Raw genomic sequence first — 27985 nt, 5'->3', positions numbered from 1 at the left:
AAGGGGAGCGCCACTCACCTCGACGGGGCGGCGTCAGAGCAGGGATTCCATGCCCACTAACCCCCTGCGTCCCTGACGACCAGGACTCCTCCTCTCTTTCTCTCCCTGCAGGATACGGACCAACCTGCGGGGTCGCGCAATGACCCGGAAGTGACCTCCTGTGACCCCGGAAGTCTAGACCCGGAAGCGACCTCCTGTGACCCCGGAGACACCGGAAATACCGCCCCCAACAGCAGCTGGAGACACAGAAAAGCCGGCGACGAAGAGAGGAGAGCGTTCCAGGCAGCGGACTCGTGGCAGGAGACAGCACGTAGAGAACCAGAGAAGGAGAGTGGACGGAGTGCGAGGAGAGACGACGAGGAAGCGGAGGACGTCTGGACCGAGGAGTGGTGGAGTCTTCAGGAGGTTGCTGGAGAGCGGCCGCGACCCACTGGAGAGTTGCGGCGGGGCACATGAGTACACTGTTACATTTTTTTCCGTGCCCCTCTGTAGATAGATGTAAATACCTGTATATAAGTCTTTCAACTGATAGAACACCAAAACACTGTATTATACGTAGTTGTGCCACTTATCACTTTGTACCATAGTCCCTGCACTCCTCCCTCACCTTGGCACGCTCTCCCCATTCCTAATACTCCTACTTCCCTCTGAGACCTCCCTTACCGTCCCCTTCCTCACGTTCTTCGTTGTCCCCTCACAACCCGGGTGCTGGCGTTAGTACTCCGACGGTCCGATCCAAAAAGGACTAGCTGCCCTGTTTCTCTCTATTCCCTCCGAGGCGAAACCGGATCCACCTGACAACCAGAAGACGCCCCGAAGACCCCACTGTCCAGCTGACGCCCGGGAAGGACTTTACAGTTTCCAGGCTCAACCCCTTTTCACTGCCCTGATAACGAACAGTAAATAAAACAGCTACAATAGCGAAATACATACGTCCTCCACGCCTGTTATTCCGGTCCACCCCAACCCCTAGTCCACACTTGGTGTCAGAAGTGGGATATACCGGAAGCATGGAGGCCGCGGTGAAACAGCTGGCAGAAAGCCAGGAGCTGCTAGGGAAGATGATGGAACGCTTCCTGAAAACGGCCGAAGACGATCGAGGACAGCTTCACAACGTCTTAAAGGACCAGGGCTCCGTTCAAGATCAGGCCCTTGGGAGGCTAGCTGACGTCATGGGACAGCAGAGACCAGCGACCTCCCTGCCCTCTGTGGTCCTGCAGAAGTATGTACCGGGAGAAGACCCGGATTTCTTCTTTACAAACTTCGAGCGTCTGGCACAAGCCGCTGCATGGCCGGCCGATCGCTGGGGACACTATTTGGGGCCTCTGCTGACAGGGGAACTGCAAGCAGCCTACCAACAGGCCAACGTCCAGGGGCAAACACCTTACCAAGACATAAAGACCTGTATCCTGGAGCAGCTTGGGATTGACGAGGAGACCTACAGGGTACGACTGCGGCAGGCTCGCGAAGGACCCCAGGAAACACCCCGGGCTTTATCATTTCGCATCCAGGATCTGACCAACTGCTGGCTGAAGCCTGCCACGACCTCAAAGGAGAAGATACTGTCCAAAATCTATTTGGAGCAGTTCCTGGCCTCACTCCACCCAGCCACCCAGAAATGGGTGCGACAACATGCCCGCCTAACCCTAGACAGCGCCGTGGAGATCGCAAGTGCCTATAGCCGAGCACAGGACTTCCAGAAGAAAGACGAACACCCTTCCCGGATGCCCCATGGAAGTCACCCTCGGCCCCAAAGGCCTGCCGTGCCTCGAAAACCTGAACCCGTCCCCTTGTTCCCGTTCCCTGTATCGCCGAGACTCAGTCCTCCCGGACCTCAATGCTACCACTGTGGAGGGCATGGACACATCGCCCGCTTTTGTCCACAGAAGGAAGAGCCCATAGAGGTTGGGCTTGCCAGGAACTATGTTTGTCTTACCACAGATGCCAGCCCTCCTCCTTTCCGGTGTCCGGTGAAGATCGACGGCCACCCCATGATGGCCCTCGCTGATTCCGATTGCAGGCAAAGCGTTCTAAGGCCCCAGGAGATGCCCACCCCTATAGGGCCTGTGACCGGCATAGTGGACATTCAATGCGTACACCGTGATACAAAGAGGTATCCCACCACCCGCGTCCGAGTACAGCACACCTCGGAAGAAGGAAGCCCTCTTACAGTAGGACTGGTGCCAAACCTACCGAAACAAGTGATCCTGGGTAGTGACTACAGCGGTCTTCTGCGTCTGCTACAAGACGCTACGGACTCCTTGGAAAGGTGGTGGACCAAGGCTCCCTTTTCTTGAAACCCTCCCCCCCTAGAGCCAACAACCAAAACCTTGAAATCAAGAAACCAAAAGAAGAAAGAAAAGAGGACCCACACCACAGCCTATCCTGTCCAGGCGGACAACCATCCTTGGGAATCCGATCGTGAATATCGAGCTGCACAACAAGAAGACCCGGTGCTACAGGACGCCTGGGGGCGTGTCCTGGAAAACGAAGACCCATTACACGTATGTCCTTACTTCTTCAAAAAGAACGGTCTGTTGTACAGGAAAGGTGGACCCCAACAAAACCCTCAACTACTCGTTCCCGGTCCCTTTCGCGACAAAGTACTGTTCCTGGCTCACAGCCATTTGTTAGGGGGTCATTTCGGGGATGATAAAACCGGACAGACCGTTCTGGAAAATTTCTACTGGCCCGGGGTGTACAAACAAGTGAGCCAATATTGCCGTGAGTGCCCGGTATGTCAGAAGAACAGTCGGTACCGGCCCCCAAAAGTACCCCTCCAACCCCTCCCTCTCATCGATGTCCCTTTCAGTAGGGTGGGGATGGACCTTATAGGCCCCTTGTTACCCTCAAGGAGCGGGTGCAGATATGCTCTTGTCCTCGTGGACTACGCCACCCGGTTTCCTGAGGCCATTCCTTTACGCCACCCAACCACCCAGAACATAGCAAAAGCCCTCGTCACCATCTTCGCCCGGGTGGGTTTTCCCCGTGAGATATTGACAGACCAAGGCACCCCGTTTGTCTCCGCCCTTATGCGCCAGGTGTGTTCCCAGCTGGGCATTAAACAGATAAGGACCTCTGCCTACCACCCCCAGACCGACGGGCTGGTGGAGCGGTATAACGCCACCCTGAAAACCACCCTCAAGAAGCTGTTGGGATTAGAGAGCCTTTGCTGGGAAGAAATGTTGCCCTTAGCCTTATTTGCGATAAGATGCAAAGTCCAGAGCAGTACCGGATACTCCCCCTACGAACTCTTATATGGGAGGGCCCCCAGGACCCTCTTGGACATGGCCCGGGAGACCGAACCTGATCGCACCCGACCTCTACCGGAATATGTCGCAAACCTTAAAACCCACCTAGGCCAAATTAGAGAAATAGTGAGGCAAAACATGATGACCGCACAGGCCACCCAAAAACGCAAGTACGACCGGGGAGCCAAGGCGAGGTCCTTTGTTCCTGGTGACCTAGTGCTACTCCTCATTCCCTCCTCCGACCACAAGTTGCTAGGCCAGTGGCAAGGGCCGTATCAGGTAACGAGACAAGTGACTCCTGTCACATACGAAATTGAATTGGACCACACCCGCAACCAGACACAAATATACCACGTAAACCTTCTGAAGAAGTGGGAGGGCCCACAGCCGGTACTAGCCAGTGTACATTGCGGAGAAACCCTGCAGTTTGAGTGTTGTTTGGACCCTGATCTGCCCGAAACGAAGCGACAAGATCTAAGAAACACACCATCACCGATACAGGCGGTCTTTTCCTCCCTGCCAGGGCACACTACTGTCATTGAACATGCCATCCACACAGAACCCGGGAAAACCGTGAGACAACGGCCCTACCGGGTCCCTGAAGCACGCCGAAACGTCATCAGGGAAGAGACCAAGCAGATGTTACAAATGGGCATCATAGAGCCGTCAATCAGTAGCTGGAACTCGCCCATAGTCCTCGTCCCCAAACCCGATGGCTCCACGAGGTTTTGCATAGACTTTCGAGAGGTCAATAAAGTCTCGAGTTTTGATACCTATCCGTTACCAAGAGTAGACGAGATGATAGAACGTATAGGCAGAGCCAGATACATTAGCACCTTGGACCTCTGCAAGGGTTACTGGCAAATCCCCCTGAAAAAGGAAGATAAGAAGAAAACGGCGTTCTCTACGCCGGATGGCCTGTTCCAATTCAGAGTCATGCCCTTCGGGCTTCATGGGGCCCCTGCGACGTTTCAGAGGGCCATGAACATTGTCCTACAACCCCATGCCCGATACGCAGGAGCGTACCTTGACGACATCGTCATTTATAGCAATGACTGGCAAGAGCACCTATCCCACCTGAGACGAGTGATCACATCCCTGGGGAAATACGGGTTCACTATCAATCCCGCTAAAACCACTCTAGCTGCCCAATCCGTAAAATACCTAGGGTATCTGCTTGGGGAGGGCGTTATCAGACCTCAGGACAACAAAATAAAGGCAATCCAGGCCATCCCCTTCACACAAACAAAAAAAGACCTCCGTGCCTTCCTCGGGCTGTTAGGGTACTATAGGAGGTTCATCCCCAACTTTTCCCAAACCGCAGTCCCCTTGACTGACCTACTGTAGAAAAACACCCGAACAGAGGCTGTGCTAAAACACCCCACTCCCCAGATGTCACAAGCCTTTCACGAACTCAAACGATCCCTGGTTTCTGAGCCAGTCCTGATCAGCCCCAACTACACACAACCCTTTATCCTGCAAACTGACGCCTCAGACCAGGGATTGGGAGCCGTTCTATCCCAGAAAGACCAGACAGGGGTGGAGAGACCTATCCTCTACCTCAGCAGAAAGCTCTTCCCTCGGGAAATGAATTACACTGTGGTGGAAAAGGAGGCCCTGGCCATTAAGTGGGCAATCGAGAGCCTTCGATATTATCTGGAGGGACGTGAGTTTCTTCTCTATACAGATCACGCCCCACTAGAGTGGATGGCACGAAACCGGGGTCAAAATGACCGTGTGCTTCGGTGGTTCCTATCCCTGCAACAGTACCGATTCAAGACGTTACACAGGAAAGGGACAGAACAGGGCAACGCTGACTATCTTTCTCGATATCCCCCACCTACCTCCCCCACAGGAAAGACAGCTAGGGAAAGGGTATGTGGAAGGGGAGCGCCACTCACCTCGACGGGGCGGCGTCAGAGCAGGGATTCCATGACCACTAACCCCCCTGCGTCCCTGACGACCAGGACTCCTCCTCTCTTTCTCTCCTTGCAGGATACGGACCAACCTGCGGGGTCCCGCAATGACCCAGAAGTGACCTCCTGTGACCCCGGAAGTCCTGACCCGGAAGCGATCTCCCGTGACCCCGGAGACACCGGAAATCCCGCCCCCAACAGCAGCTGGAGACACAGAAAAGCCGGCGACGAAGAGAGGAGAGCGTTCCAGGCAGCGGACTCGTGGCAGGAGACAGCGCGTAGAGAACCAGAGAAGGAGAGTGGACGGAGTGCGAGGAGCGACGACGAGGAAACGGAGGACGTCTGGACCGAGGAGTGGTGGAGTCCTCAGGAGGTTGCTGGAGAGCGGCCGCGACTCACTGGAGAGTTGCGGCGGGGCACGTGAGTAGACTGTTACCTTTTTTTCCGGGCCCCTCTGTAGATAGATGTAAATACCTGTATATAAGTCTTTCCACTGATAGAACACCAAAACACTGTATTATACGTAGTTGTGCCACTTATCACTTTGTACCATAGTCCCTGCACTCCTCCCTCACCTTGGCACGCTCTCCCCATTCCTAATACTCCTCCTTTCCTCTGAGACCTCCCTTACCGTCCCCTTCCTCACGTTCTTCGTTGTCCCCTCACAACCCGGGTGCTGGCGTTAGGACTCCGACGGTCCGATCCAAAAAGGACTAACTGCCCTGTTTCTCTCTATTCCCTCAGAGGCGAAACCGGATCCACCTGACGACCAGAAGACGCCCCGAAGACCCCACTGTCCAGCTGACGCCCGGGAAGGACTTTACAGTTTCCAGGCTCAACCCCTTTTCACTGCCCTGATAACGAACAGTAAATAAAACAGCTACCATAGCGAAATACATACGGCCTCCACGCCTGTTATTCCGGTCCGCCCCAACCCCTAGTCCACAGTCCCTCAAAACCTGGCTATTTACGCAAGCCTCCAACTGACTTCCCCATAGGTAATGGTTAGAGCCTACTACAGCGCCATGAAACCACCCGGTGTCCGTGCGCTTTACAGGTCATTGTTAACATTACTGTGACTGGTTTTTTTTTGCCCTGCTTGCGATTTAAAGCCAACGCTCGAGAACGGTCTCTCACTCTTGGGATGCCAGCAGTGACTTAGGCAGTGAAGTGCACGCTTCATAATAGGTGTTGGTACTTGACGAAGAAGGTGGGCAGCGCGCACCCTACCGGGAACACTGGCTACAAGTCATCCAAAATTCAGCGGCTTAGCTTCTGCTTAACGTTCCAAGACATCTCTCTGCTAAGAATGCCCTGGTTTCTCTTAGCTGGCTTCCCACCGATCAGCGGGTGAAGTTCAAGGCTCTAAGCCCGGCTCATTGAGGACTTCATGAGAAAGGCCCTCCTCTGCTAAGGACCCTTACGGTGCCTTACATACCTAGCAGGGCACTGAGGTCAACCAATGCACGACTCATGAAAGTGCCTCAATTATGCAGGACACGATGGTGGGCTTTCTTTTTCTTAAGTTGTTCCTAAACTTTGGAACTCTATGCCCATTAGCCCGCGTCTGATGGAGAATGGACTCCCGTGTAGAAAGCATTTAATAGCATGGCTCCATGTAGCTTAATCCTTTTCTTGAGAGGGTCCTCTGATGAGCACAGGCGCCAGTAATGATGTGGATGCTAGCTCTGGAGAGCCTTTTGGTAGCCATGCACTCTATACATCATGATAGAACAGAATAGAATAGAGTAAGTCCTCTCCATTCCGAGGGGCTCGTTTTCAAAGAATTCTATTTTCAGGTTTAAAAAAAAATACAAACTACCACTGTTTGTGTTGATTTTCTAAGTGTATGCTGAAGTGCAAAGCGCTCCAGCATCTATAGCCCCAGAGTCCCTGGTGTCTCCCCATATCTATCCATCAAGAGGACTTATCTGTGTTCAAGACTGCAAAACATGTACAAGCTTGAAAAGGGCACCTAGATTTACTAGAACTGAATAACAAAACTCAGTAACAATTAGAGCACATGTGCCTTTTCCTGGTGCATCATGGTCCCCACCTGCTGCTGTAAAATATCAGCAGACTTTCAGCCAGGCTCTGGTATTTATTACAGCAAAGCAAATCTCCCTGATAACTGAAGGCCTATCCATGCTGACTGCAGGGTAACATCTACACCAACATGAAGACAGCAGTACTGTGCTATGGCCATGGTGATAACTGAGCAATGCTCATCTTGCTCTTGCACTAAGATAGTAACATTCAGGCTTTCCCACGCGTATCAGATTCCAACAGCTCTCATCGGTTCAACACTCAAGTATTACCTAGCTAATTTCACCTGGGAACCTCTACCCTACAAAAATGGTTTCCCTACAGGGTCTCTATCAACTCACTATAGTTGAGAAAATGGCAGCAGGGAGCCTGCTGACATTGTGAGAAAGTGTGAGGGAGATGACCTGCCTGAACCCCATGAGGGCACTCCAACAACTCTACAAACCCATGCCACTGATTGTCATATGTATACAAAACCATATCACTGTGTGCTGTTGTATGACGTTACAACGTTACAACACATACTTTTACCACACATACAATTACAACGAAACTTATACAACGCAGGATCCATTACAACGCATGCCATTACAACGTAAGTATGGGTAAGTATTATTTATTGTAAGTGTTGGATAGTGTAGGGGTTTAATTTTCTATTCTAACTCCAGGGAGGCGTAACAGTAGGGAAAGTGTTGGATAGTGTAGGGGTTAAAATTAAATTAAATACTTACCCATACTTACGTTGTAATGGCATGCGTTGTAATGGATCCTGCGTTGTAAAAGTTTTGTTGCAATGGTAGTGCGTAGTAATAGTTGCGTTATAAAGGACGTTCCCCCTGTGTGCTATGCACCATGCCTGGCCATACCCATGGACTCGGAACAAGGACCCACATAGGACCTTCTCACCCCCTCCGTTGTCCTAAACGGATAATTTGTCATATGATGGCCACCAACTGCTTCTTAAGAGGCTAGTTGATCTAGGTCCCACAATCTCTTGTAGCCTAGTTTCTGTTCTCGAGACAGTGTGTCTTGCACTTATTGGGCGCGCTAAGGTGTCCTGGCATGAGATCTGCACCTGATGTAGCTTCAAACAGAGGCGTCACTAGGGTTGGTGTCACCCAGTGCGGGTAACTCATGGTGTCACCCCCTCACGACTGTCTGAGACAGGTAACTGTATTTGCCCAAGATCACACAATGGGGAGAGGCAGTGGTTACACGCCAGAAGTTATAGAGTAATGGTTTCCTTGGTTTTAAGTTCATCCTAAGAACACTTGCTGCTGTTATAAAATGAATAGAAGGAGTTCAGGAAGACAACACAAAATATTTGGTGTAAGGTAAAATTTTTAAAAAGGTGGTTCTTTTCTCTTGAATGCAACTAAATTGATCTGACCAATGTGTGTAAGTGAATGTGATTGAGGGCTGAGTTAGTGACAAATGGCAGTGCACATTGTCATGCGTGCGCTTGTTCGTGTTCAGACGACGTATTTCTTCTTCTATGCAAAATGTGATGTCTGTCGTGCATCGTTTGCCGCCTTTTCAGTTGCACGTCTCTAAAGGTGAATACACTGTGTTTAGTTGCCAATCGTAACATACTAAGCCATTCCTGGATGTCCCTTCCCTGTGCAGCGCCTTGCATTATAGACATCGTAGTTACCAATAAAGGCGTGTCTAAAAACGCTGCATTTAAAGCAATGGGGCTCACATGCCTGGAGTGACAAGCGGGATCACATGACGTGGATCCTCTTGCCAATCCTGAACTCTCAGTTTTACTCAGGAGGCGCGCAGTACTGCCAAGTATCACGCATCAGGCGTGATACCAATGCATTCAGTGTGGTACTCCGCATTACCGCACTGTAATGCATTGTTACGCATTTCTGTTGTGTCTACGTCACTGATAGAAAGCAGCTCAAGTCAGCAGCTGACAGCGCACCACCCGTGGTGTGCACCACCCGCGCTCTGCTCCCACAGGCTATGGGGATCTCACTGTGAATGAAGGCAGTGCTGGCAGGCATGCTCACACTCAGCTGCAGACGGTTGGCCCTGTACCAGCAACACTGCCTGCTGCACTGTGTCACACATAAGTCCCTTTCCGTGGAGCCAGGCACTTGAACCCACTCCCTGTCACCCTGCTGAACCCTCGCATAGCCACCTTCAGCAGCTGCCAATGTACCGGAGAGTGTCATTGCAGAGGGCGAATCAGGATAATTAAAGAAGAGCGTCACTCCTCCTGAGGAGACTGGAGGTAAGGACGGCTTGCTTTGTTGGAAAGAACTTAAGAAGGCACGCTTTACTGTCTGCAAGCAGCAATGCACTCCGCTGCACATATCAACTGTGTTACTGTGGTCTCAGACTGCATTAGCAGCTGAGACCTCACCTAGTCGGCTGTCTCAGTCTGTGACTGCCCTAGTGACGTGGCCTGCCAGCCGTCCATAACACTGCTTATCCGGGAGTGGCATCTTCCCTGACTTTTGCTACTTTCCGGCAAGGAACTGGTGCCAACCCCAGCCGCTCAAATAGAGACTTACAATCTACAAGCCATAGAGGCACATTGTTGGAGTATGTCAAGATGCATTGTCACATGCCATTAACATAGGCTTTGAGGACTACAAAGAATTTGAGATTTATACATTTATGTGTTATTGTAGCACCAACATTGTGCCTTAAACGGGCAATCCAGAACACTTGGAGACATTGTAAACAAAGAATACTCTGATGCCAAAAAAATCAAAACAAATCAGACCTGGCACAGTCACAGCAAATAGTGATGCCATGTGACCAAGAACAGAGGCAAGGTGGAGAGTTTACAATGCATATTCCGAAGTTGTTGGATGCACTACCAATGGATAAAAATTAAAAGAAAAATAAGTCTGAAAAAGGCAAATAAGGCCCACCTAGTCTGCCCTATACATGGACACATGTTAAATTCAGCCAGTGGCGGCTGATGCTACCCTCAGCTTGCCCTTTGGTTTCCCTGAAATTGCTTTTGCTGCCATTGGTCCTATGGGTCACAAAGACGGCAGCGAGGACAACAAGTAAGCTTTGCTTTGCTAAGGTGTTTTTATGTTTTAAAGGGTGTGCAATGTCGCCTGAGCAACTGTTTTCATTTTGGTGGATTGATTTTCAATGCCTTAATCTGCATAACAGGCCAGTGCCTTTGAAAGTTTCATTTTCATGACGCATACCTATCAAGGAGCCAGACTGATCTGCCTTCATCTTGTGACATTTCTAACAAGCATTTGCAATGCAATAGGTCTCACATTTGCGAGAGTTTAAGCTATTGGAATTGCAAATGACAATGCCTTTTATCTGTTTTGATAATTAACATATACATGAAAGGCATTGTCATTAACAATGCCAATAGCTCAAACGCTTGTAAATGCAAGACCTATTTAATTTCCAAGAAGAGGCCGCCATTGTCCCGGGCTACTTGGAAAGTAAAAGCGCGCATGGCACATTGAATGTTGCAGCAAAGCATGCAGTGACTAAATAAGACATACCGTGTAACAACAGAAGTAAAAGGGCCAGTCCTCATGTGAGGTTACAAATGAAGACATTAAGGTACTAAGGAGGGACTAACAAGCCTATTAACGAATCAGAAGCAGCATTTACAAAGGACAATGACACAAGCCAATGGAAAATATGGGCGAAGAGTGGGCGGAGCTTCAAGTCCATACTTGAATACTCATGCGCTGCCAAGGCTCCACCTAAAAAGGTTACTGATTTCAAAAGCACGTAGTGCTGAAGTAAATTCCATTGTATGTCTTGCATACTTTTAGAGTGAAGGCAACAAATTTGGAAAGGCTGCGTTTAAAAAGCACAAGTCTTGATTCTAAAGGTGGGGCCGACAGTCCTGCAAAGGTTAGCTGAGAATTGTTTGTCCATAAACACACCTTCCTCAAACTAGAGCGCATGTAGGAGCTGATTAGACATATCAGCATATCTGCCCTCTTCTGGGTGCAGCCATATCTGGTATTCGCCAACAACTGGCAGACCGTACTTTGCACCCAATGCACATGAAGCAATTAAGGCAGCCTGCCCTGCCTGAGTGAGCGGTGTCTTGAAAAACAGAAGGCACAAAAGCAATAACTGCACTGGCACCGGGAATTGGATGCATATATGCCAATCTTCTCCACATCTACTGAACTCAGAACTAATGGTCAGATATACAAACTTTTTTTGAGGTCGTAATTGGCCTGATTTCTAGAATCAGCTGTTTGCGACCACAAAAAAAGCATTTTTTAATGCATAAAGCCCTTTTTTGTTATTTGGTAACCTATTATGTTGTGTGTTTGCGATTCAGTATTAAGAAGGGGCGTGTAAAGGGAGTCCCTTCCTTATACAGAATCCCAGTGGTATGTGTGACTGTTTTGCGACCTTTAAGTGTGGAAGAGGTGTGGCGCAGTGGCCAGGGTGCCCGACTGTGGACTCCGGGGTTCATAGTTCAATCCCCGGCGCCAGCGGCAGGTTAGATCAGCACCATGTGACTTTGGGCAATAGCTCGCTTAATCTTCCTGACGGCTCCCAGCCCTGGGACACTTCTCCGGAGGTAGCTGTGCGCTTTACAAATGCTGGTATTTATTTATTTTAGGTGGTAACCCATATGGGTAGGGGTCCCCAAGAGACTCCTTCCCCTTTGTGAATGTTTGTTGAAACATTTTTTAAGAACAGGCAGTGGTCCCACTGACTACTGCCTACTCTTAATATATTAAAAGGAAACGTTTCATTTTTCTTTTTGAAACACATCCCGGTTTCTTTAAGGAAAACGGGCTGCATTAAAAAAAAAAAGTGCTTTATTTAAAAGCAATCACAGACATTGGTGGTCTGCTGACCACAGCAGATCACCATCCCTGTGATTTTTCCGATTCCAATGGGTCACAAAGTGAGACGTACCTCATGAATATCAATGAGGGAAGTGTATTTGCGGGCCACTTGGAATCGCTAATAATTTGTGTTTGCGATTACCAAATAGTGAATCACAAAAGCCCGCTATTTGGTAATCACAAAGTCTTCCCTATGTATATCTAGCTCATAATGTAGAAACAAGTAAGGGGCTGCCTTCTAGGGTGCTCCTATCCCCGTTGCAAGTGGAGTATCTATTGTGGGTCCCTTCATTTTCGGAAAGCGCCCACTACATCTTAAGACTGCCACCCATTATTCAACCACTGGCAACAGAGCAAAAGTGGGTTCGTACTCTGCACCATACATGTAGAAAGTTCCTCTACCTTGCAGTTCCTTAGTTTTAGACTTTTTTGTTTACCTTTCACATAGACCACGGCTACGGCAACCCAGAGCACTTGAACATTATAGAGACCACACCGGTCTTCCTTTGTTCAGGATGAACATGGGGAACCAGAATCCAAGTTCACTGTGCATGAAACAGCCAAAAACAGATTAAACTTTCTTTTACATTCTTAAGTGTATAAATGATGGCAACAGCCGAGTGGGTTAAGAGATACCGATTCACTAACCTAGAAAGGTAGTTTAGGAGGTCGCTGGATGCAAATGGTGGAAGTGACACTGCACCAGATTACAAGAGTGACTTGCAGTTACTTACAGCGCTATGGGACGGTTCATTCCTTGGATCACTCCGTCCAAGATGCCAAGGCCTTCGTCCGTCAAGAAGGACAGACGAACACCTCGAGATTCCAGCCTGGCAGCTATTTGTAGAGCACCTTTATAACCAGACACCTATGGGCAGTCAAAGAACAGACTATAAGTAGGGGTAAACATGTTCAAGAAGAAGCTGTGGAGGAAACAACAAGGTCAACCTACATAACATGGACTGAATAAAGGAGGTGTTTAGATTTACATGGCCAGGTAAGAAATAGTAAAACATGAAATCATTTATGATCCTGCTGTGCAACCACAGCTACATTTTGTCTATTTAACATAATTAAATTGATTGGTGGCCTGAAAGCGCAGCAAAGACCATTTGCTTCAAGTAAAATGAAATGAAGGAGGCGCAAGACAGAGGGAAGTGAAAGAGACAAGAGAGAATGAGCAGAAGACGGTGAGAAACTGTGACGTGGAAGGGTAGGGAGCATGCTACGCATGAAGTGGAGTAAGAAAGAAAGATAGGGAGTCCCTAGGAAAAGAAGCAAAGGTAACAACAGACATAAGGATGATATAGGGGTACAAATTCAGAAAGGTACAGATTCAGAAAATTGAGAGTGCGCGACAGACACGCAGAATTACAGTGTGACAAAAACTGAAAAGAGATCGAGGGAGTGAGAGCGAAAGAACGTGAGAATTAGTGACATGGAATGGCAGAAAGAAATTTAAAAAAGGATTTTGTTAAAAAGAAAAAGGAGCTAAGAGGGAAATGCACATAGATAACAAGAACAAAGTGTAAAGGGCAAAACAAAGACATCTGGAGAGGTTTAAGTGAGTGGTCTCTAGAGCTACAGATCACAAGACAGTTTCAGATGAAATGAGGCAAAAAGGATCCAAAAAGATGGTGGAAGCAGAAAGGCAGAGCCACCAAAAATGTGGATGAGGTCCTCTACCTCTTCATCGTGCCCGATACCAACGTAGAAGGATCTCTGCGGTCTGTACTTTATCTTCAGTAGGAACTCCAGGGCCTGCAGAATGCCCTAAGTAGGAAACACAACATGTATCAAGTGAAGCACTACAGCATAGAGGGATCTCACGTGGCAAGGCCAACGTGATAATGCATTAAACGTAAGAGAGGATAAGGGAGTGAATGGCTTAGGAAAGAGCATTGAGAGGTCAGAGAACAGAAGCAAGGTGCTTCAAGGAGCCCATGGGAGGGAGCAGTGGAAAGTGTATAGGTAACGGTCTGAGGCGACTGGGAGTGCAGGTATGAGATGTGACATATCAGCGTGGAGGGTATGACAATGCACAGGGCTTGGAGGTGCACAGTGACCGGAAGGTGTAGGGCAAGTTGGAATGGGGCTGCACTGCATGGAGAATAATTGAGGCATGGGTAAGTGCAGGTATGCAGGATAAAGGGAGGCCTATGGTAGACCATGGCAGGAGAATCATGGGGGTGGAAGAGATCGTACAGTCAATCCTTGAAAAGAAGGCACAGGCTGAAGATAAGAGAGGTATGGAGTGTCAGGCATTATGCAGCTAAAGTACCAGATTCCATATAAGAAAACGAGAACTCGATCAAAAGATTAGAAGTGTAAGAATTTGAAATAAACACCGCAACATTGCATTTTTTACATTTCTTTTTCTGTTATTTTCACTAAGTGAAACATGACAAGGGGGAAAAACAAGTACATGAAAGGCAATGGCTTTGGACCACTTTTTTGATCCTCGAATAGGAGGTCTCTCCCTTCCCTTGCTCTGGAGAACAAGCTTGATAAGGATTGCTTAGCAGATGGGTCCACATCAAGTATTGCAGATCTTTCAGCATGTCAATGTTTAGTTGGATACAAAGATTCACTCTCCTCTTGTGAATCTGGAGCCTATAACAGTGTCAACCTTGGCTCTTTTAGGTGGAGGTGGCTGCGGTGCTTCATCAGTCCTCAAATGAACAGTGCCTTTTTGAAAGAGAATGTTGTTAGTCCACTTGCTACAGCAGCTCCAAGGGATGTAGAAGACCCTTGCATCCTTTTCCCTGGGAGATAGTCAGAATGCTGCATCTAAAGGCCCAGAAGATGGAGGTTTTGAAGAAGCAAGGCCTCAGCGGTCCAAGCCTCCTGGTGAGGTTCTACTTGGTGCATTTAATTGCCACTAGGCATACGTCCGGGGTTGACCTTGGGATAAGGGGGGTCTAACTGGAGCTGGAAAGGAAACCTCGTGTTGCAGTGCTTAGAGGAAGGGTGTTCACTGAGGTTAACCCTTTCAGGTCTGCAGGTTCAACTGCAATTCTTCACGGTTTAGGGGGAGGACGGAAGTGGCATTTGTGGGGGTTTCCGCTAGATTCCTGAATGCTTTTTCACTCTGGGAATGAACTTCATTTGGTGCTGACTGTACTGTCGAGTAGGCCCTTCGAATACATGATCCTTACAACAGATCTGCCTTAAAATGCTTTTTTAAAACTGGTTATGTTGGCTAGGCAACAAGGGAGAAAGGGGTTTCTGTGTGGGAAGAATCATATATATGATTGTTTTCTGAGAGCACGTGGCTTTGGCTTCGATTAGAGTGTGTTCCCAAGACACTTGCCAAATTTCAAAGGGAACCAGTTAATTGAAAGTGACCTCTTCTCACCTACCAAGGTCGCATCTTCAGATGTGTGCAGGATTATCTTAATCTACAGAGAAATTTAGCCTGTTATTGTCACCTTTGGCATGGCCTGAAGATGCGAGCGTCCTTCTAAACTCAGTTATACATAGCCCTGGTCTACTCCTCGTCTAGCGCAGACATAGGAAATCTACTGGTCTGCTACTATGTCCAGCCCAGCCCATCCACTTCCTTTTAATATTGGCTAGAGGTGGAGACCCCAGGTACAGGAAGTTCGGTAACCGGATTCTACAGCTGTTACACATTTGTAGTATGGTTGAGAGAAAACAACTGCAGTATTTTGCAACTCTCAAGACGTTTTTATATAGATCACATTGAAATTGATAATTTAGGAAGGTGTAGATAACTTAGCTAAGTAAGTCGTGCAACTAGAAATCTTTTTAAAAAACAAGCGATGGCATAATAGGTAAATAATCGAAGCATCCCTGGGCGTCAGTCTGCCAGCAAGAAGTAACTATTCAACACCCATAAAATCTTGAGGCATTTTTAAGCTTGCACTTGCACAAATCAAGTACATTTATCACACAACATAAAATGTAATGTTCCTAAATCGATACAGAACATGCCCTTTAATTCACAAAAGTCTTTTGTTAAAAAATCGAGGGGGGGGGGGATTTAGCCCCCTAAGAAAGGTTAATGAGTCTGTAAAATGAAGAGGAAAGTGCTTCCTGTTACTCTCTCTTGCCCCCTCAGGAACATGGAAAGCTACCTGTTACTGCCTAAAGGTGCAGGTGAGCCATTAACAGAGCGTAACAACTTAGAGGAGAAGGTTGGTGTTTGTGTCAGCTTCTTCTTCAGTCAGTTCCTATCCTGCTAACAATTGTAAAAGAAGTATACACTTACCCGCTTTTCCTGAAAAGCTGGGTTGTCTTCTCATTGGCTGTGACACATCATCAGTCCTCAGCCCCCTCAAGCCTCTAAAGGAGGGGCTGCTTAACGAAGCTAAATCCATAAGAGTTCTGCAAGTAAAGTGGTGTTCGTCCATGGTCCACGAGGGCTGCCTGCATGCCAGATTTCCAGAATATCCACAAGCTACTTTGCGTAGACTGAACCAAAGGAGAACCATTAATAGTAATTGGTTTCCCTAGAATTCTGGCATACCTGTGGCACACAAGGATCAACACCGGATTCCCCAAGGCTAAAACGTCCGAAAAAGCCTCCGACTAAGGAATGTCATTACTCCATCAACAGTATTCACTGACAGGTCATAGCCAGTATCTAGCGCATTGAGAATAGAACCGCTATCTCCTGACACTGTGGCGATATCCACCTTCCTTGTAGAACGAAGAGAAGCTATAAAGGACTGAAAAAGTAAGGCTGTATTGCGGTGAACACATATAATCAATGGTCTGCACTTGAAAGTTAGTAGGTATTTCGGTTGATCCTATAGTCTGATGAGGTGAGCAAACCTTGTGACCAGGGAGAATTGTGGACACAGAGTCCTCTTTACTGAAAACTGAAAATGCCACTGAAGGTTATGGACATTAACTAAAAGGGTATGACCTTGGTTTGCCTTCTGAATTAAATATATGGATTTAGATTTCGAATAAATAGGGATCATTGGCTAAATAAAATATTTCAGTACTGACGAGTCTGTCCCAGAATTATTATTTTTCTGTATAGGAATGGTAAAGGACTTACTCCTAATAATACAGGTATGTTTTTATTTTTAAATCCCCTTTTGCGTTTTAATTTTTATTTTGGGTGTTTACAAACAGGAGGTCTGGATTGAGGCAGACTCAAGTAGTGGTCTGCACACCCACAGCAAATATAAATATAGACCATAACCCCCTGAGCATTTGTGATCCTCTGCAAGAATCCGCTGTAGGTTTAGTCAATTGTGGATACTTTATTATGAATATTTTGCACCTTCACTCTGAAGGGAGTCTGGCTCAGTCACTAAAGGAAGAATATTTATGCAAAGGCTTATTCGTTTTCAGGTCTCGCCTGAATCAGCACATGCGCTGCTCTGCGAGACATTTAGTTAGGGCTTTTAAAAGTGCTGCCACACGGCCTAGCGCTTGCGTGCACGCGCACAGCCGCCAGCTCACTTCCTGCTCCCCCTCCCGCCACAGAGCGCGTCTCGCGGCCGCGCATCTTGTTTTTTTTTTGCCACAGAGCACGTCTTGTTTAATGTTGGGAGCACACTGATCCCGGCGTTTACTCTGGACCCTTCACGGCCATGGACTTTACGAGCGAGGTAACGGGCAATCGCATTTGATAATTGCTTTCCACCTGTGTAATCTCTTACACTAAGAATTCCTCGTTCATCAAAAAAACAGTAAACACTCACTGGGGTATCTTAAATTCTGTGAATTTGGACATCCCCCGCCCCCGCTTTGCCTTCAAAAGAACTACCAATTTCAAGGACCAATTAGTCCATACCCGACCAAAGAAGACAAATGTCTGCACTCAAAGCACTCTATGGGATCTGCCCCCAGTTGTGGGACATTTTCGCTTTGGTAACTGTGTTGTCTGTCCACAAACAACACAAACAAAAGTAATCCAACTATCTGACAACTTTACGTGGCATCTGAACAGACACACGAATTGCAATAGCAATAAATGCATCTATATGCTGACCTGCCCATGTGGGCTGAAGTACGTCGGAATGACGATGCGCATAGTTCGCATTATGGAACATAACAGCAATATCCGCTGCACCAAGACTCACACCCGCCTATATGAACATTGCAAACAACGAGGCCACACCGCGGAAAGCATGCAATGGGTGATTCTGGAATGGCATCCCTCATCAAACCAACAGGCCCTATATAGAATAGAACAGAGATGGGTGCACCGATTGCAACTAGACACCCAGGGACTGAATGATTCTGTTCCCTGGAATATGCTAGCCAAATAAACTAATGCCAACGAGACAGATTCCCTGGTTGAAGCCAACCATATCCACATGCATCAACCCATCATGGCATGACATGGATTTCAAACCCTGACAGCCTCCACAGAGTTCACCATCCTTCTAGACTGGGCTAAGGTTCCTTGTCACCTCACTCTCAGCTCACCATGACAGCTATTAACCCTTCATTGAGGGTGTTGTCATTTACCAGAACGACGTCTATGCAGCCCCCACCTTCCATCACAAAGATCATTGTGGCCGATCCCCCCGCCGCAAGGGACAACATAGAGATCACTAGCTCACTTTGCGCACCTACCCCACTCCAAGATGGCGCGCTAATCGAAAATACTGACGCATACACGTCATAACACGGCACCGTGTCCGCGTAGCTGTGTTGCTAAGCAACCAACGGCAGGACACGCCTATAGACAACCTATCTTAATGGCGCCAGGCACCGTTGAACCTTGCCAGCTGTTCTACGGGCCGAGCGACACGCCGGTGTGCGGATCTAGGTGCCGAGAGGAAAAGTCCTCGCGCTGCCAAGGTAAGGGGGGACTATGCGGCAAAAGGGTTTGTCGGGCAGTAAGCCCCGGACCCAAGAAAACCCTGTCGGGCGTTTCGGACCACCGAACGAAACCCTTATATCTTTCGACTCCGCCACCCAGGGGTGCTCGTGAACTGCCCTCACCCGGGTGTGTGATGGGGACGCGGCCTGCGCGGCGCCCCCGGCCACTGTGGAGGCCACTACCAGAGACTTGTCGCGAAAAGAGACAAAAAAAGAAAAAGAAAACGCCCCCCATCCGTTTCGGAGACATGGACTCCGTGGGGATGCGCCGGGTTTTGGGTCCTGGGCTGGCGCGGTGGTTGGCCTGGGGGCCTGGCCGGTTACCGGGAGTCTCCCGCCCCCGTTATAGCCTGCGCTGAGTGGCATACTTTGACGAGCACCATCTGCTGGGGTGCGAGACCAGGAGATGGTTTCGGGGTCGGACGAGTCAACCTTTACACATTCCTACCCCCCGGGTTATTCACCTGCCACTTTGAACCCGTCTTTCTTCCCCAAAATTCCCCCGTTTTTCTTTGGCAGATACTGACCTGACAGTGCAGATCCCACGAGAACAGACTGTGTGGACCAACATCAAAATATTGAGGGTAAGAACGTCAGTGAATACCCTTTCTGTGTCCGCTTTATGTGTACCTATTTGCTGCCCCACACTGCTGAATTTTTGAGCTTACTTGACAGCACATTCCTCACAACACAAACAACTATTACCCGATATACACATGAGTTACGGAATGGCTGTTAGACACCCAATGTGGACATAACTGACCGCCTTTAAATACTAAAGGTATGGATGACCTCTCAAAACACTCTCTCCTAGCACATTCACATGACCCCATTGGATGATAATTAACGCCTCACTCTAGGGGTCTTGTGCTTCGCTTTCTTTATATATACAACATTGACCTTCAACATGTATGCGTCTTTGGAGATTACTGATCTACTCATTTCTTTTCCCTCCATTTCAGGGTGGATTCCTGTGCAGGATACCTACCGGCTCCTGTGTGTGACCCCCCAGGTTGTATACCACGCACTTCCTAGCCCCCCGCGGGCTGAATACGAGTTTATGAGCACGACTAAGGTCCTGAAGAATTGCCGATAGGGCATGAAACATGTTGACCTGACCCAAGGCGAGGGTGGAACGAGACCAACTTCAATGGTTTTTGAGTCCCGGTACCCCTCCCTTCACTTCTTTTAACAAGGTAGTTAGCTACATGAATAAAGGTGTCTTAGTAGACTACACTGACCTTTTTTAATACACTCACACCCCCTCACGCTCACCACTCCATCAAGACGGCCCCTCACACACACTCGATCAACGGCCAGGAACAAAAGAACTCCACAACAGCGTAGCACTGTGTGCTACCCGTCAGGCATTACAGCGCCGGCCTGACGACGGAGCAGGAAGCTGATGATGAGACGAGACAACCTTCTGGCAAAATGACAGCGGTCATGTAGCTAGTAAGTTGTGTGAGGCATCCCCAGTTCCGACAAGGGACTACTCTTCCCTGACGCTTTTATACACCTTCACTCTAGAGAGAGAGAGAGAGACCCTCCAGCAACACTAATCCCTAGGGGAACTTTGTACACCTCTTGGTTACTGCTTAAGATAGGACACGTACACTGGACCCCTCTAAATATTGTCCTCTCCGAAATCCCTCCCTGTTGTTCAATTGCTTTTCTTTTACCTGACATTTCTTGCTGTGTGGACGTTTCAACATATGGCAACCCCAGCGCTAACTTCAGCGATTATTAGATCTGTTTTTTGTAGGCTTAGCACTGCCTGTATTTACAACTGTGGTATCTTGCCGGACTTGGCTACAGTGTGTTACGGTGCTTGGGAAGCAACTTTACATGAAAGGTAAGACGGTTTGCATTTCAATCGGCAGGCACAGTCATCTACGTATCCTGAGTTTGCATTGGATTTATAGTTGGACTCAATAATAATCAATGTCCCTTCCAGGTATTATGTGCAATCCTTTATCACTTGGAGAATTACATACAGACTCAGGCCATAGGGAGGAGTAGACTATTTGTTAAACACTACAGCTCTCGGTGTGCCACAAGATGGTCATAGACTCTTTGTATTTTATTTCAGGTGCAACACTTTCTTTTTGGCACCCAGAGATTACGGATGGTCCTTTGTCAAGTTGCTTGACATCCACAGGAGTCGAAGATGATCCCAATGCTCCACCACCTCAGACGCCACCCGAGATTTATCAAGGGGTGCGCCTCAAGCAGGGGGCAAAGGGGAAGTGGAAAGAAAAGAGAGACAGCCTCTTGATGAAAGCGTGGCATCTGCCTTCACTTGGTATATTATTCCTGTCCTAATATCTGTCTCTAAAAATCTTATATGTCTTGTAAATGCTTGGTATTAAATTCTAATCACCTTAATGCTGTTCTTTTATGTTTTTGACAAGTCTCACGTTAAATGGATTTAGGCATTTACTTCCGTAGTTCCTATTTGTAACCGAGTTATCGTACCTTGTCAGTTCATAAGGATATAGTAAAGGTTACCGCGTGACTGGAACGTCAATTTCTCTCACTGACTGCTGAAGTATAGATGGCGTCTTCAAATTCAAGTTGCTTCCGTAAATATTATCTTGTCTTAAACTCCCACGTTGCGCATGCGTTTGCCGAAAATGCTGACGTGAAGTTAGACCCTGACTAACACTTCGCTGAAAAGAGTCTCGCAACAAACTTATCTGACAAAACCCATGCGCGAAGGAAAGACACTTCTTCGTGTTGGGCTACAGTTGAAGTGCGCAGTTCCTTCTTGGAACGCGCACATCATACTTGGTGCCGGTCACGCGTGATCTGAGACACTAGACAGCGAACCTGTGTTTTGACAATCTCCTTTTGTACTGCCATTTTCCTCACTCGAGTTTTGAATACATTTCAAACATTGCTTCAAGAAAAGTCTTGTCACAGGAATTCTTTTGTGTCAACGTGGATATTTAATTCCGTTCTTCAATTGTTTATTTTTACAACTATGCCCACAGAGTGCGAGGTTGCAACAGTGGTCTTGACAGTACCTCCCTCCAAAATGGGTCCCCCCAATTTGGGTTTGGTTGGAGAAGCATCATGAAATTCTTTAACTAATCTGGGGGCGTGTACATTGGAGATAGGCTCTCTTCTGGCCCAAACCCTTTCCACTCGACTAAATAATGCAACATTTTCTTGTAGATTTTAGGATCTAAAATTCTGCTGACTTCGAACTCTTCACCTGATTTTACTTTAATGGGCATCGGAGTTTGTTTTAGTCACACATTGGAAGGATTTTTTTTAGAAGTGAATTGTTGAAGGCTGGATGAATCTTTAACGATTTTGGGAGCTGCAATGTTACCACGACAGGATTTATAGTTTTTAATACTTTTAAAGGGCCAATGAATCGAGGTTGGAATTTCCTATTTCCTTTTAAATTTAGATGTTTAGTGGAAAGCCAAACTTGAACATCTACCTCAAAATTAATGCCAACCCACCTTTTTTATCAGCTTGTTTCTTGTAGGATGCCTTAGCCTTGAGTACATTTTCATGAGCCTTTTTATGTGTATTCTTCATCTCGGTGACCATGTCTGAGACTGCGGGCACCGTTTCATCATGTTTTCCTATCATTACACTAGGGTGTCATCCTGAATTGAGGTAGAATGGGGAGTATCCAGTAGAATCATGTATAGCATTATTATAGGCAAACTCCGCTGTCCACAGAAGATCCGACCAGTTCCCCTCCTTGTCAACAAATAGAGTCTTAAGTACTGTTTCAACTCCTGATTGACTCCCTCAGTTTGTCCGTCAGTTTCTGGGTGGTAACTGGTCGAATACCGAGAATCAATGCCCAAATTATGCATACATTTTTTCCAAAATGTTGATAGGAATTGGGTTCCTCTGTCTGAGATGATTATTTGTGGGACCCCATGAGCTCTGACTATGTGTTGGTCTAAACATTTGAACTAACTGTGGAGCGGTAGGCACTGACTTTAATGGAACAAAATGACTCATTTTAGAAAACGAGTCGACTAATACCAATATGGCTGTGTACCCTTGACTAGATGGAAGATCTACAATTAGATCCATAGACACTGTATGCCAGGGATAGGGTGCATTGGTTAGAGGTTGGAACAACCCCGGAGGAACCCGTCTGCTAGGTTTTCCTTTTATGCACAACTCGCAAGTCAAAACATACTGTCCCACCTGAGCCACCATGCCAGACCGCCAAAAATATCTCTTTATCATTTCCAAGGTCTTCTTCAACCCCTTATGACCAGCCATCCGATCAACGTGACACCCTTTCATGGCCTTTTCCTGCATTTCCTTGGTAGGTAGATACAATTTCCCTTCATAGTACGGCAAACCTTCAACAATAGTTTTCCTTCTATCATCGCCGACCCAGTGTTTCCAATTCTTGTTTGCACAATTCTTTTGGATGTCCTTAGTGAACTTTTCTAAGTAAACAGCTCCAATAATTTTATCCAACGGAATGATGGTTTCTTCAGGAGGTACTCTTAGTTTAATGGGTGTATTCATTCCAGAAAGAGCATCAGCTTTGCCGTTTTTCACTCCTGGCTTGTATGTGATCACAAAATCAAATTCGGAAAAGCATAAAGACCATCTTAACTGTCAAGGGGTGAGCGTTTTAGCTGATTTTAAAAACTGCAAGTTTCAATGATCTGTAAACACAGTCACACAATGTTTTGCTCCCAATAAATAATGTCGCCAATCCTGGAAAGCTTCTTTTACAGCCAATAATTCTTTGTCGGCTACAGAATAATTCATTTCGGGTTCTGACAATTTTCTTGATCTAAAAGCTACTGGGTGAAATTGTCCTGTTACTTTGTCTCTCTGAGACAGGATTTCTCTTGTAGCAAAATCGGACGCATCAGTTTCCACAAAAAAGGCCTGTTCTGGGTCTGGATACATCAAAATGAGAGCCGTGATGAATGCCTTCTTTAGGAACTGGAAGACTTCTTCAGCTTCGTCGGACCAATCAAATTTCTTCCCTTTCTTCAAAAGTTGAGTGATGGGCGACACCTTGGCTGAGAAATTAGGAACAAATCTCTTGTAAAAATTGGCAAAACCAAGAAAACTTTGTATTTCTTTTACATTTTTTGGTGAAGACCAGTCTTGTATCACCTGGACCTTTGGTGGATCCATAGCTACTCCTTCAGCGGATATCACGAACCCAAGAAATTCTACCTGTTCAACATGGAAAGAACACTTCAAGTTTGACGTATAGTTGATTTTCCCATAACTTCTGCAGAATTGATCTCATGTTTCAAATGGTTTTCTATGCAATCTGAAAAGATCAATATATCGTCAATGTAGACGACAGCTACACGATCCAGAAACTCTTGCAGAATGTCATTGACTAGGTGTTGAAAAGCCACTGGAGCATTGCTTAATCCATAGGGCATCACTTGGTACTCAAAAAGGCCATATTTTGTTCTAAAAGCTGTTTCCATTCGTCACCTTCGGCGACTCTCACCAAGTGATAAGCACCTCTTAGATCCAGCTTGGTAAATACTCTAGCTCCTTTGATCTGATCCAACAATTGCGATATCAATGGTAATGGATATTGATTTTTTACGGTTACCTGATTTAAGGCTCTGTAACCGATGCAGGTACAAAGAGTTCCATCCTTCTTCGGTCGATAAAACAACCGCGATGACACTGGGGATTGAGATGGTCTTATGAATTCGATGTTTAAATACTCATTAAGATATTCCTTTAGGTAAATATTTTCTGCTTCAGTAAGGCGTGCATACAACTGCATGGCAAGGTGGCCCCAGGCTCCAACTCAATTTTGCAGTCATATTCTCGATGCGGGGGAAGTTTTTCGGCATTTCTCTTATCAAAAACGCTGGCTAGATCTTGATATTTTTCCGGAATTTCTTGCGTCTTCATAACACATATACTTTGGGTGAGGTGAGCTAATTCAGTGGCTGGCGATCCTTCAGACTTGGAACTGCTTCGAGTAAAACAACTTTCTTTACAATGTTCGGAGTCCATTTTCACGGTTCTTCTTTCCCAATCGATAGTCGGGTTATGCAGAGTTAACCAAGGCAGCCCCGAAATTAACTGAAATTGCGGGGCATCAATGAGGTTGAATCTTATATATTCATGATGACCTAGCAATCCAATCAATTCTAAAGTTTCGGTTTCTTCAGTAATGGGAATGGAGGTAAGGTTGGTGCCGTCCACCGCCTTGACCACCTCACAATGTTTCTTTTTGATGGCATTGATTCAGATTTCCCGAGCATATCCAAGGTCACAGACATTGTCTGTAGCGCCCATATCTATCATGACTGACACCCCTTCAACCTCTTTTAGTCCAAACTTAACTGTGAATGAAACTATCAAATGTGGAGCCACCGATTGCAGAGTATTGACTAATTGTTAATGCTTTGGAGTTGACTCTTTTTCATGTTCCACCAGGGCAACTCCCTTTACTGATGGGATCTGTCTTTTAAACCCAAATTAGTCTTGTGTTTCTTTGCACAATCTTTCATGAAGTGTCCTGCTTCACCACAATACATGCATAGATTTTTTGTGCGTGTTTTTTCACGTTCTTCTTTGGTAAGTGGACCTCTTATAGATCCTATCTGCATGGGCTCCTCGCCATTTGTGGCATCTGTCTTGCTGCCTTCCGATCTGGTTCGGTCTAATCGAGGAACGAAAGAACGAAACTCCTTTTCTGATCGTCTTTCAAAAAGTCGATGCTCTATTTGAAGAACCAGGTCAATCAGTTCAGAAATTTCCTGGGGTCTCTTTGGTATCTGCGCGAGGGCATCTTTTAATTCATCCTTGAGGCCACAATAAAAAATGGCCGAACATTTTGCCTTTGGCCAGTCAGTTTCTACAATTAATTTATTAAATTGAGCAATGGAGGCTACAAGATCTCGATTTCATTGTTTTAGGTCCAACAAATCGTTGTCAGTGGCTTGATTGGCAGTTCTTCTGTCAAAAATTCTTAAGAACTCCTTCTTAAATAAAGGCATCGACCAGGCAACGGCATCGCCACTCAAATAGGACGGCATGAATGTGACCTTGACTTGATCTTCCTTAAATACCACCGATCTACAAAGGAAATGCAATGAGCACTGGGTAAGAACAATCTGGGCCTTATGAGGGTCCCCACTAAATCTCTCTGGATTTGCTAAAGGTACAATGGGTGCAACTGAATGAATAACCTGAGTAGCAACTTCCGTCGCTGAACTGCGATTTGATTCAAACCCTGGTAAAGGAGTAGTACCAGCTAGGAATTCTTCCAATTTTAATTTAATTTGGTGAGTCTCTTGTTGGGACCTTCTAATGTCCTCCCTCAGACTTCTATTTTCCTCAGCTGTCTGAGTCAACTGATTCTGTAACCCTTCCAACACTCCCGTTAGGGCCTTAAGATCAAGACCCTCAGCCATATCGACTCAGGTGGACACACTGGCACTTCAACCTGTCAAGTTGCCTGACATCCACAGGAGTTGATGATCGTCCCAACGCCCCTCCACCTCAGACGCCACCATAGATTTATCAAGGGCTGCGCCTCAAGCAGGTAGGAAAGGGCAAGTGGAAAGAAAAGAGAGACAGCCTCTTGATGAAAGTGTGGAATCTGCCTTCACTTGGTCAATGTGTGTCTTCTCTCGATTTTGAAAATGCATAGGAAATACAATAAACAGACATGCAACTTGTCTATTTTATAATCAACAATCTGCTGTTAAATTCTATATAAAAAATATATAATTAACCTTTACCCTATTGACCCTAGGCTGTAGCTTCTCTCTTGTGTACGATATCTATTTATCTGTTCACTGCTTCTGTGAACATAACACAATTCTATATTATTCCTGTCCTAATATCGGTCTCTAAAAATCTTATATGTCTTGTAAATGCTTGGTATTAAATTCTAATCACCTTAATGCTGCTCTTTTATGTCTCACATTAAATGGATTTAGATTTGTAATCGAGTTATCGTACCTTGTCAGTTCATAAGGATATAATAAAGGTTACCGCGTGACTGGTACGTTAACTTCTCTCACTGACTGCTGAAGTATTGATGGTTTCTTCAAGTTCAAGTTGCTTCCGTAAATATTATCTTGTCTTAAACTCCCACGCTGCACATGCGTTTGACGAAACTGCGTGGTGAAGTTAGACGCTGACTAAAACTTCGCTGAAAAGCATCTCGCAACAAACTAATGACAAAAACCATGCGCGAAGGAAAGACACTTCTTCTTCGCGTTGGGCTACAGTTGAAGTGCGCAGTTCTTTCTTGGAACTCGCACATCGTACTTGGTGCCGGTCGCTTGATCTGAGACACTAGACCGCGAACCTGCGTTTGGACAATCTCCTTTTGTACTGCCATTTTCCTCACCCGAGTTTTGAATACATTTCAAACATCGCTTCAAGAAAAGTCTTGGTACAGGAATTCTTTTGTGTCGACGTGGATATTTAATTTCGTTCTTCAATTTTTATTTTTTTTATTTTTTTACAACTATGCCCACAGAGTGCGGGGTTGCAACAGTGGCCTTGACACCTTTAGCCAGACCACCAGATATTGGGGTGGCAGTGAATAGAGTTCACAAGATTACTTTAAAAGATACATACTATTATACCTATTGGAGTGGCGCTGGTGAGGATCCCATTTCTTTTCCCTGCGCTCGACTGGTCAAATAAAAGACACTACCAGTGTCACTGGAGTCAGACCTTTTGACCCTTTATCACCGAGACGGATTGACCAGCACATGCTGCATACTCTCACTCGTCCTTATTTTACTTACTATTTGTATACATTATTCCTCAGATTTTTTTTTCTCACCTAAATTTGAATGGCTATCACACGGATATCGGACCCGATAGTATTTACAGGTACATAATACACAGGCTGACAGATCAATTTCAAGGGTATGCACATAATATCCCTGTTATATTTCATCATATGGGCGTCTCTGGCTGCCTCACTTTCCAGAATGGCACTTAGGCTCTATCTCTACTCGGTGGTCACTGGCACCTTGTCATGATTTACACTCCTCATGATGTAGCTTCAGCGTGACTTTCCAGCTATGTGTTGTCCTTTTTTCAATGGTTTCAGAGAATCACTTTTTCACTCCTCCGTCCTCTGCTTCTTACCCCACGGGTGAGCCATCTTTTTGGCATCTAG

At 46.6% G+C, this 27985-nt stretch overlaps 1 protein-coding gene across 1 annotated transcript in view; it reads right to left on the bottom strand.

Annotated features, from left to right (window-relative positions):
- Positions 1-27985, bottom strand: part of PM20D1 (peptidase M20 domain containing 1) — a 202687-nt gene that overhangs the window by 118932 nt on the left and 55770 nt on the right. Inside the window, exons 4-5 of the mRNA XM_078644591.1 lie at positions 13720-13806; positions 12768-12901 (exon numbers count right to left, since the gene is read on the bottom strand). Coding sequence (XP_078500717.1) covers positions 12768-12901; positions 13720-13806 — 221 coding nt within the window. The remainder of the gene's footprint in view (positions 1-12767; positions 12902-13719; positions 13807-27985) is intronic.

The sequence above is a fragment of the Lissotriton helveticus genome, chromosome 5_1, assembly GCF_964261635.1.
Source record: "Lissotriton helveticus chromosome 5_1, aLisHel1.1, whole genome shotgun sequence".
Classification (NCBI taxonomy): domain Eukaryota; kingdom Metazoa; phylum Chordata; class Amphibia; order Caudata; family Salamandridae; genus Lissotriton; species Lissotriton helveticus.
Note: the sequence above shows the minus strand (reverse complement) of the source record. Positions and strands in the feature narration are given on the sequence as shown.